At 38.6% G+C, this 11,715-nt stretch overlaps 1 protein-coding gene across 1 annotated transcript; it reads right to left on the bottom strand.

Moving 5' to 3' along the window:
• Positions 1–4,217: 4,217 nt before the first annotated feature.
• Positions 4,218–11,457, bottom strand: LOC109083307 (tenascin-like). The gene is made up of 4 exons (XM_042732156.1): positions 11,332–11,457; positions 8,651–9,202; positions 6,810–7,715; positions 4,218–4,515 (listed from the first exon to the last, which is right to left on the bottom strand). Exons 2-4 carry the CDS (start codon positions 9,012–9,014, stop codon positions 4,265–4,267), a joined length of 1,521 nt encoding a protein of 506 aa, XP_042588090.1. The 5' UTR covers positions 9,015–9,202; positions 11,332–11,457; the 3' UTR covers positions 4,218–4,264.
• Between the last annotated feature and the right edge of the window lie 258 nt (positions 11,458–11,715).

Below are 11,715 nucleotides of genomic sequence, written 5' to 3'. Positions count from 1 at the left end.
TGATTGATGGTTGTTCATGTCTATGCAATTTCACATATTACTTGGGATTTCACATTTTCATTCTCTTAAACTAATTCATTCCTTACTTTCTATCTTCCTGCAACTTGTATGAATGTGTGAGTGCATGTGTTTATGTGTTAGATTAGTTTATATTGTCTTAGATTTATCTGATAAAGCCTTATTCATATTGAAAAGAGAAGTATCTTGTGTTTTGTGCTTACAAGTTAATGTCTTAAACTGCTGATCTTGTTACTGTGCTAATTAATAGTGTTTTCACTATATTTTGGATATTAATATCCATTGCAGATTTTGCCAAGGTATTGACTCGTTCAATGAATCGCTGGCCGTTTCAGTGATCAGCCGTGAAACAGTGATTCCCTTTAAGCTTTCCTTTGAGCTAAATTGACCTGTTTCCCTTACACCTTTAACCACTCCTATTCAACCAAGGTATTGAAGTTAGAATTCCTGTATCATGACCACTAATTCACGTACTTTGTCAATAAGATAAAAGTGGGTTTTGTTCAAAGTTGCTATTATCCACATAGATCTTTGATACTAATATTTTTTGGTAATTAAATATTGCCAGCTAAAAAGTAACTAGTAACTAGTACTCTGAGTAGTTTTTGAGAGGAGTACTTTGTTCTTTTAATGAAGTACTGTTTTGGCACCAGTACTTTTACTTGTAATTTAATATAATTTCAGCAATGTAACAGTACTTGTACTGAATTACAAATTTTAGTACTCTTTCCACCACTGATGAATGGTGCCTGTAGAAAGCAGAAGCCGAATCCCGGACATTGTGGGCGATTTAGAAATCCCAGCCGGATGCATTTTTAGGCCCAAAAAGAGGACATGTCTGGGAAAAGGAGGACATATGGTCACACACACGGATGTATTGTGAGTGCCTGTTCAGTGTCTGAATAGTTTCAGTAAATCACATTTGTTGTTTAAGTTAAAACAATTATCTAACTGCACATGGATCCAATGCTCCTCTCTGAATAGTTTCAGTATGTTACAGTAGGTTACAGTATGTTGTAAGCCATAGAGCAACACCTTAATATGTCTGTCAACAAAGCAGAATCAAGCATTCAAAAGTGCTATGATATTAATTTGCATAATTTATTGTCACAAAATAGGCATGTTCCTTTATTACAATTTTAACAAATATTATTAAGTTAATTTGTATTTTAATTTTATGGTCAATAGGCAATAAATGGTCATTATTCTATTCTATACTATTTTGCCAAGATAAATAAAAAAAATAAAACACTAAATTTAGAGTATTTAACAATTAACTTACATTGAGCATTAAGTGACTAAGGATAATCTTAGGATAATCTAAATGTACAAATAGAGGAAATGAGTGACACCAATAAATTGGCCGATAAGCAATATGGTACCAATATACTATACATACTGTAACAAACTCCAATTATAAAAATAAACTCCAGCTGGTCCAAGATGCAACATCTGGAGTTCTCATTATAACAATGAAGTAGAACCATTTTAGCCCAGTTCTATCAACACTACACTGCCTCCCTATTAAACATTGTATAGATTTTAAAATCTTGCAGATTACTTATAAAGCCTGGAATAGGACTGCAAGCAGAAAATCCATTTCCTATTTAGTGCCCAAACTCTGGAACAATCTACCTAGAGTTGTGCGGGGGGCAGACACATGCTGTCAGTTTAAATCTAGATTAAAGACCCATCTCTTTAACCTGGTTTACACATAATACACTATTGCATTTCTATAATTCAAATCCATTAAAGGATTGTTAGGCTGCATTAATTAGGTCAACTGGAACCGGGAACACTTCCCATAACACCCGATGTACTTGCTACAAATCCTTGAGACAGATTCTCAGCGAAAACCTTGACAACCGGAAAAGCCCTCAGCACAGATTCCTAGCTATGCCACGTCATGCCAGGACCAGCTGGGACCGAAACGTGGTTTTAACAAGTCAAGTCACCTTTATTTGTGTAGAGCTTTATACAGTACTGTTTGTGTCAAAGCAGCTTTACAGTGTCAAACAGGAAAATAGTTTGTCAATAATGCAAAATGACAATAATAAAGAATAATTTTTCAGCTAAAGTCAGTTCATTGATGAATCAGTGATATCATCAACCAGTTCATAGCGCAGTTACGTTTCATGTTCTAGTACCACTCATCATGCTTTTCCAATCCTGTCCCTCATCTCTCTCTCTCTCTTCCTCTCCATTATCTACACTAGTTTGTCCCAATAAAGGCAGAAACAAGAAGTATGTTCATTATGCTGAACGTTCGATTAAACTGAACTTTGAACCGCTGTAGAAATAAGATGACTTGACTTTACATGATTATTAGACTTCTCCTCTTGTGCTCTTTTTTGGGCTTTTAATCTTTGTAGGGAGCTGTCTGAGAGCTGCGGATTAGACTGAAGTGCTTCAAATACTGTTTCATGCGAAAATAAGAGTTTCAGCATGTTGGGATATTTTAGAGATTACAGCATCATCACATTTCTTTCCCGAAGCATCTGATGAGCCTTCTGCAGTCCCTCATTGATAGAGCTTACATCACCCACGCCACAGCAGATTGATAGCATATGTTTCTTAATGAAAAACTGCTGACAGAAACAGGCCATCAAACTGAGCTGAAACATCACTGTAGTCCAGCAGCTGGTGGCAACAAGCCCCTCAGTTTAGATAACCTGTATGGTAATTCCATTACAATTTTAAGTAGGGGTTTTCATAGCAAAGAGACTGTTGCAATTCAGAGCCGGTACTATGAAGGGATATTTACAACACAGTTTTGTATATTTGTTCAGTTTAGGCATTTTTATTTCTACCTTCCTTCCTTGCATTTTTTCATCACTTTCAATGTGAATTCAATTTTCTGCAAAGATGAACTTGCTCTATCATGTGTGAACATAGCGTAGCAGTTACACTAATCCTAACTGATAGTGTTAACAAAAGCAAACGTGCTGTAAAAACATACTGTAATTGCTGAAGCAACCATGCCATTTTATCTTGCTTCTACAAGTCTTTGAGCTCTTTTATCGTGACTCACAGGGCTCGCACCTGCGCACTTAACATCACAAGAGCAGGTGAATTACTCAGAAAGTTTATAAGCTATCCAAATACAAACATGTCTTTGAATTAAGAAAGTAAACTCAAAGTAAATAAAACTAAAATAAATGTTAAAAATTTAAAACTGTAATAACCAATGTCTTTCTAATGCTCTTAATGGCTGGCACTCACTGCCTGCAATCATGAATCAAACCTGTGCTGCAGCGTATCTCAGTCTAGCTCCCTCAGCTCTCCTACAAAAGAAATGAAACGTCCAGTAATGGTCAGAACTTCTGACTCCACAGTCATGGTGACATGTACAGTGTGTCTTCTGTGGCTCCCTTACAAAACTTGACTTTATGTAATCACTCATAGTGATGGGCGATTGATATGGTTTCAGTAACGCTGAGATAGTTGCTGAGGTAGAGATGTGTACTAAACATTCAGAGAGCTGTAAATCAAAACAAGGCTTCTATCCAAAACGAATAGCTTGTTTTTCCACTGCCAGATTGGGCTCATTTCATGTCTGTGTAAAAATTAATTTGTTTTTCCTTTGGAAAACACACTGATCCAGATTTAAGTTTGGACTGCTGTGGGAGCTGTTAAATGCTCTTCTGTATCTGATATCAGAAGAGGGGAAAAAGTGGGTGATTCTCATTTACGGTTAAAATTATTTATTTATTTTTTAAATCAACATAACTAAAGGTTGTTCAACAAATGTTACTAAGATGTATAAGTCCTTAAAATGATAATTCAATAATTAATTTAAATAATACTACATTTGAAATGATTATTTTCACATTCCACTTTTTTAACTATTATGTTGGCATTGTATATTTTATTGTTAAATGCATAAGGGTTTTATTGAAAGGGTGAAATCCTGTTCACTCCATCTCTGAAGTGTTTGAAGGGTCACGCCAGAAGCTGATAGTCTCACGGCAGCAAGGCTCTGACACGTTTCATGTTCTAGTGCCACTCATCTTCCTTTCCCAATCCTGCTCCTCATCTCTCTCTCTCTCTCATCCACTGCTTCCTATTCATTATTTACACTGGTCTGTCCCAATAAAGGCAGAAATGAATGATAATGTGCAGTAATGATTATCAAAAATATGATTATTTTTCTTTATACAAACTGTACTTATTATAAAATAATCATTGTCCTGGCAGGGCAGCGTGGAAGTGACCTCATGTTTTCCCAGGTTGATCATGCTATTATTCACTCATTTGTCCGTTTGAAGAGCTGACAATGAATTGAGTGCTTATTATGCTTATCATGCAATGTGTCATAATGAATTATTATGTGTAATGTTGTCCCACATGTGTGGTAGTGCATGCGGATGACTGTACTTGCCCTGCTGGTGAAGGAGATGTGGTAGGTGTCGTACTGCACGGCAGGTGGAGTCCAGGACAGAGTGACAGATGACTCAGTGATGTCCCTGGTACTGAGAAGCGAGACGCCCGCCAGTGCTGGACAGAGGATGAAACAGATTCAAGCACACTCTCCTATTTAAACCCAGCTGTTTCTGCTTGAAACAATAACTGCAGTGCTATAGTACCGGTACTGCTGACCCGCTGCTGTATAAACTCACCAAGAGCACTCATAAAGACACAGTGAACACTTAGGGCAATACAAAAATATAATGCTGGAGCATTACCATATGTGTAGACTATTTAAACTGTTGTACTATCTACACCTTCAAATGGAATATAAAGATGCTGTTTAAAGTGTCTGTGTCTGTAGAACTGATTGTACTATCTGATCCTACCCAGTGGAAAAAGTGGACATAGTCAGAAGCAGTAAAAATCTTGTATGGATTTGTCACTCCATGAATAGTCTCCAAAATATGGCTTGAAACTCTTAAAGGGTCATGAACGACTAAAACATATTTTGAGATGTTATTATAGATGTGTTGCATGTAAAGGAAGATGAAAATAATTATAAACATAGAGTAGCTGCAAGCAGCATTTATTGACCAATAGGTGGTGCTGTTATCAAGCTGCTGTGGTTTGGGCAGTGTGAGGTGACTGACACACATAAAGATCGTGGTAATATGCCACACCGTTTCAGAGATACAGCCTCAGATGCAGTTTGGCATCATGTCATCAACATGAAATCAGTAACTTTTTGCCAGCATGACCTGAAGATGATTCAAATGGAATTTGGTGAAAATCAAATCAACAGCTGAGATAAGTTCGAAAAAGTACGTTTTCAAAAAATTTCAAAATGTTGGACACCAAGTTTAGTCACCTTCAAGTACCTTCAAGGCATTGTGCCACATACCAAGTTACTGCAATTATATGCCAATATTTAGCATTTTACACCAAAATTCAAAACAACAGACACTCAAAACGGCCAAAATGTTAAAGGTGCCATAGAATACAAAAATCACTTTTATAAGGTGATTGAACACAGTGTGTGAAAACAACCAGCCTATAATGGTAAAAATCCACCCACTCATTGTTTTATAATCCCAATAAATCATAAACAGTCTCTCCATATGAGCAGTTCCAGATTTCTTGCTACTATGATGTCATAGTCGGTGAAAGTCCCACCCATTTGTGACACTTTCTGCCCTATTAGCATATACAGTACACAGCGCTGAGTGAGAAGGAGCTGTCCATCATTACTGTTCTCTTGCTGTAGCTGCTGGAGGTACAACGTCAGAACCAAAGAGCCATTAAAAGTGTCGTGTGTTGGGATGCACCAGCGAACATAGGAGTCTCCATAGGCCGCTGTGGACATGGTGGTTCACTTTCATTTTCGAAGGAAATGTCACGGGAAAAAAATGGAAAAGTCCTATACGTTTGTTTATGCTGGACTGCCTCACAAATAAGGGTCTGTTCAGTGCTAGAGCTGTGCAAAGTTTGCTTCTGAAAGAGGGACCCAACACTTTGTGCACAAACGTCCAGACTCCAGAAAAAAGTAAGCCTCATATTTTGTTTTCCAAAAGAGCTTCTTGGCTCTCTGTAAGGCTAATGTTGCTAAAGCTACCATTGTCTCTGCCTGTTTTCACTAATGCTGCCTTCACGTGCTACCAGAATGATTGTGAATAGGAATGTGGTAATTAAAAATTGTGTTTGGAAGCAATGCGAGGATCAGTAACACAGTCATCACCAGTTAAACCGCAACACCGGTGGTATGCCCACGAGCAAGAGCTCTTGAAGCTCTGCACTCTTCTGAAAAGGGAGGTGGGAGCATCAGCTCATTTTCATTAAAAGGGGACATACACATTAACAGCGAGTTTTGGCTCATGCCCTAAAAGTGGCAATTTCAACAAGCTATAAAAAATGACGTGGGGTATTTTGAGATAAAACTTCACATACTGTACACACTCTGAGGACATCAGAGAACAATTTAAAATATTATATCAATACATTCTATGGCACCTTTAAAGTTTTACTCAATAGGCAGCACCAAATTCAAATTCATTAGCCACTATAGGTAAATAACTAGAAAAATAAAAGTGCAGTATACTGTAAAACTATTTGCACTGCAAACAAGTGTGCTTATGATTATCATAATAAATAATTTATAAATAAAATAAAATTAATAAATAAAAATAATATAACAAATTGATTAATTGTCAATTTAATGAAAATAATAATAATACATTTTATTATTATTAGTATACATCACAATATGTGAATTTTTCATGTTGTATAGTGCAATAATTCTCAACTAGGGGGCCTCTGCAAACTTTCAAAGGGGCTACAGGATGACTTGTGATTGAATACAGTAATATATCAAATGCATCACTCACCAGTGTCGCAGTTTTCCCCTGTGAACCCAGACTGACACTCACTGCAGTCGGGCCCCGAGAAACCACGACGGCACACACAGCGGCCCCTCACGCAGCGGCCCTTGTTACTGCAGTTGTTGGGGCAGGTTTTGGTGGAGCAGTCCTGACCGGAGAAGCCCACATCACAGACACATTTCCCATTCACACATCTGCCTTTGTTACTGCAGTCATTGGGACAAGTCTTGGACGAACAGTCTGGTCCAGTAAACCCACTATCACACACGCACTGGCCGTCAACACATCTACCGTGGTTACTGCAGTCTCCAGGACAAGATCTGGAAGAGCAGTCGGGACCCGTAAAGCCACTCTTACAGACACACTTCCCGTTTACACACTGTCCACGGTTATTGCAGTTCTCTGGACATGTTTCTACAGAGCAGTCCGGCCCAGAGAAGCCAGGATCGCACACACACTGTCCGTTCACACAGCGGCCCCTGCCATTACACTTTCCCGGACAGGACGTCTTGGAGCAGTCCGGACCAGTGAATCCTGAGTCACACACGCATTTTCCGTTCACACAGCGGCCTCGGTTGGTACAGCTGTCCGGACAGCTCTGTGTCTTGCAGGCAGACCCGGTAAAGCCGGCATCGCACACACACCTGCCGTTCACACAGCGGCCCTTGTCACTGCAGTTATCAGGACATGTGCTGGAGGAGCAGTCTGGGCCGGTAAAGCCTAGGTCACACACACACTGGCCATTCACACATCTGCCCCGGCTGCTGCAGTCATCAGGGCAGTCCGGCACGCTACAGTCAGGCCCACTGAATCCTGGGAAACACACACATTTGCCATCTACACAGCGACCCTGGTCACTGCAGTCATCTGGACACTCGTCAATCGTGGGACGAATGGTGGTACAGACCACACCTGTGGAGAAATAAGAACACATTACATTGTCACATCGGGGACCAGCACATTAACTTGATTCAAGGTTTTTCAATGCTGTTTAACTGGAATATAGTTTACAAGTCATATGCACTAATTATATGGTACTTGAGCTCCTTATATGGTACTTTCAGGAAAAAAAAAAAAAATCTACATTCATCATTTCACATTATGTTGTACTTTATTTATTTATTTTTTGCCTGTTCATATTTTGCTGTTCATTTTGTTCAAATTTCGAAGCAATGGTCATACTTTACCCTAAACAGAGCAGCTGCAGCCATTCACACTTAGGGTCTGTTCACACAGGATGCATTTTTGCATTCCACTGGGTTTATTTTTCATACAGTACATTACTAATAATTATCCATTTAAAGGATATTGATACATTTTTCCTAGAAAACAAGACAAATACATTTATTGAGAACAGGACTGCAGTGTGAAATGTTAGATGAAATTAAGCAAACGTTGTTGTTGTTTTCTATTCTATTCTATTAGTAGTAGTAGTAGTAGTAGTAGTATCAAAGATACATCCTGAATATAAGCAGGATAGTGCATGAGAAACTGGATACACTGGATTGCTTATGGAATTTAGGAAATCCGGAACAAATGCTAATGGATTTAAACGGGATAAATAACAATGCTCTATGAATGCCCTGAGAATTAAATTATTACTAGATTCATGGGAATCATATTCTGAAAAGCAAAGCGACACTACTACTACCACTTTTAATTTATCTAGCAGGATCTGATTTGATTAGAACTGAATATTTCCTATAAGGAAATCCTTTAGACATCCAGACATCCTGTACACACATCCTTTAGGATATTTGAAACTACAGATCTAGTTTTGACAAGCTTGTGAGAGCTGGTCTGGTCGGAGTGTGGCTGGAATTGGGCGCCATCAGGAAGGGCTTTACCTTTGCTCTGCTGGGAGCTGCAGCATCCTTCTGGACCTCCACATTTCTCCCTCAGATCAGACACCTCCTTCTCCAGTCTTTCAATACGCTCACGCAAGGCTGCAGAGTCCAGCTCACACTGACCACAAGCTGAACCTGACCCTGGCACCAGACGGATCTGATGGGTCAAGACCAGAGGAGAATCAGGATCCAAGTCTATCTCTCTCTCTCTGGCCCCATCTTGTGCACATGTGTCCGAAATAACAAGTTTAATAGGCTGGTGTTTGATGTCTCTGGAGACACGTTGAGCTCCTGTCTGCAGATGTTGGCTGGAGAGGGCAGGACTTGGCAGAAGCAGAAGCAGGAAAGGCAACACTAATGCCATGTTTCAAGAGTGGAACACAATCAAATGAATGGATGATGTTTTGTTTTGTAAATACCAATGTATTTTATTCTACTCAGTTCAGCACTCGAAACATTTCAATTCAGTTTTTACAGATACACTGTTGGCTCTTAGACTTGGAGAGATGTAAAACGTTGCAGTGTCCTCTTCCCTTTAAGCCTCTGTCCCTCCTGTTTCAAACAAATATGAATTTCAGTCAGTTTTGTTATGCAGAATTCATATTAGACATTCATCATATAGAAGATAGATCAAGTTAAAAACAGCATTTGCAAGCCATTTTACTTCCAAGTTTTTGGGTGGAGTGGATGGTTTGAAGTGACGGTGTGAGAAATAATAATAAGAAGGACTGTTAAAAGTAGTTTCAGTGCCAATTTAATGAGAGCAGCAGTGTGTATTACGAGAGTAACAGGGTCAGCTTTGATTTCATGTTGACTCTAAATAACGGCGTGAGTAGTGTTCACAAGCTGCGACACAGACGCTCCTATATCTGTCTGCCAGATCAAAACAGAGAAAGGAAATGTCACAACCTAAGCAAACATCCTTTCATGCTGAGATTTATTCATTTCATTTAAATATCTGAAAATACCACTGAACAGTCACTGCCAGGTGAGGACAGAGTTACTTTACAGAACTGAGTTTTTGATGTCATGTTTTTTGCACATTATTTCATATTTTGGACATGCACTATGGACAATCACTAGCAGTGTATAACCAACTTACCATGGAATCACCATTGCACTTTTCTCTAGAAGTATGTGGTAAATGAAAATAAAGGAATAAGTACAGAGAGCTCTTCTGCATCTGAGACAAATCTGATACTGAAATATCAGTATCTGTACAACTATTACCAAAACAACTCTCTCTTCAGATTCAGTCTGGCCCTGAATTCATCTCATTGGTTGGTTTCAGTGCTACTTTCCCATAAAAATCAGCAGAACAATAGTTCTAGTGCTTAGATGCCAGAATTTGATGCATGAAATAACTAGGCAGTTTCCTGAAACCACAGTAACTTATTCATCATTTGAGCCATGTTGGTCTAATAATATAACATCAAGTGATGTCATTAAAAGAGCATGGTCTGTTCAAGTGCACATGTCACGCAATACTAACAAGAAACTCTGCTTCTAACCACAGTTGTAGAGCTTTTAGGAAATGCAGCCCATGTCTGGATGCTCAAACAAACTGTTCAATGAGGGTTTAAGCTGGGATAGGTGAAAATACTATAACTAAAATGACATCATCTTGAAATGAATTTGATTTAACTGAGAGCGATGTCTGAGCAATGAAAAGTTCCTCTGGGGGAGAGAGAGATACATGTGCTGGTCCGAGCTGTAGTGCAGTGCTAGTTCACTTGTTCCCATACTAGACACTGTTTCCAAAGCAGCTCTTATCTAGAGTTTTTCATAAACATAAATCTGAAAAATGTGTTATTGCTTAATGTGCGTAACAGTGTTGTTACTTTTATTTTTATTTTTATTACTAAAATTATTAAAAATGGTTTCTGCTAATTGAAATACTTTTTGTAAATACCTTTATCCAGAGCAACACTGCATTTAAGGTATACATGTTATTCAAGTTAAAAAAAAAAGTTCAAGTTCAAAGTTCAAAAAAAAATAATTGAAACAAAAGAGGTTTAAGTTGAAGAACTAACAACTAAAACTGAAATAAAAATAAATTAAAGCTAAATAGAAATATATATTATAGAAATACAGAAATATAATATCAGCCCGCTCCTGATGATTTTTCCTTCCCATATCATCATTTGTCTTCATGAAAGAATATCATCATCAATTTAGCCTCACACAAGCGAGCCCTGTCTAAACTTGCAGAATCTCTTCTGTGTCAGTTTTTTCAGAAGCCAGAAGCCCTAGAATTCATAATATAATAATAGGCAGGCCACACAGACACACAGACAGACAGACAGACACTTGGCCACACATTCTGATGTGATAGATATGTCAGATTATAATCAGAGATCATGAGATCAACTCTTCCTCAAAACTGCCGTTTTTATTGTAAGCAGAACCTCTTTAGTCCAGTCTTCAGAAGAGGACACATCACAGCTCACAAGATTACTGTGACAGTCGACAGGCCTTTTTTTATTTTTATCAGACAATAAATTCACTATATTTGGTGAAAGGGTTATACTCCAAGTAGCCTAACTCTGAATATGTGCTACATAGTTTTTTTTTTGTTTGTTTTTTTTTTTTTTGCAATGGACAGATGTGCAACTCTCTCATAAATCATTTTGAAAAAGTAAAAGATGCTGAAGATTCACAGAGAGAGGCGTCAGTCTTACCTGCAGAGCCGCTGATGCTGGATGCTGCTTCGCTCTCCTCCTGTCAGTCAGAGGCTCGCTGCTCTTCCACGGCTCTGAAAACTCCTGATTGACTGGGGAAGAAAGAGCGAGGGGGCAGAAGAGAGAGGGAAGGAGGAGTAAAATTTCCTCATACTTGAAGAATTTTTCCTCTCTCTCTCTCTCTCTCTCTCTCTCTCTCTCTCTCTCTCTCTCTCTCTCTCTCTCCTCACTTCCCCCTCAGCTTCTCTCTGATGTAATTCTATGTGCTTTACAGGTCTCTGCTGGGTAGATCATTTCGAAATCTTCTGATTTATTTTGATATTTTGAATGACCAGCTTGAATGTTTTATGTCTTTGAACTCATCTCTGGATATTTCTCCAATGC

Source organism: Cyprinus carpio, chromosome B10 (assembly GCF_018340385.1).
Source record: "Cyprinus carpio isolate SPL01 chromosome B10, ASM1834038v1, whole genome shotgun sequence".
NCBI lineage: Eukaryota > Metazoa > Chordata > Actinopteri > Cypriniformes > Cyprinidae > Cyprinus > Cyprinus carpio.
This window is presented reverse-complemented; position numbering and strand designations above follow the sequence as displayed.

Bases quoted from the DNA above. Each gene is read 5' to 3' on its own strand.
- LOC109083307 (XM_042732156.1), bottom strand. From the start codon at position 9,014: ATGGCATTAGTGTTGCCTTTCCTGCTTCTGCTTCTGCCAAGTCCTGCC. The intron at 7,716-8,650 runs GTAAAGCCCTTC...ATTTCTCCACAG, and splicing joins CAGCTCCCAGCAGAGCAAAG to GTGTGGTCTGTACCACCATT. The intron at 4,516-6,809 runs GTGAGTGATGCA...TCCTCTGTCCAG, and splicing joins AGGGGAAAACTGCGACACTG to CACTGGCGGGCGTCTCGCTT.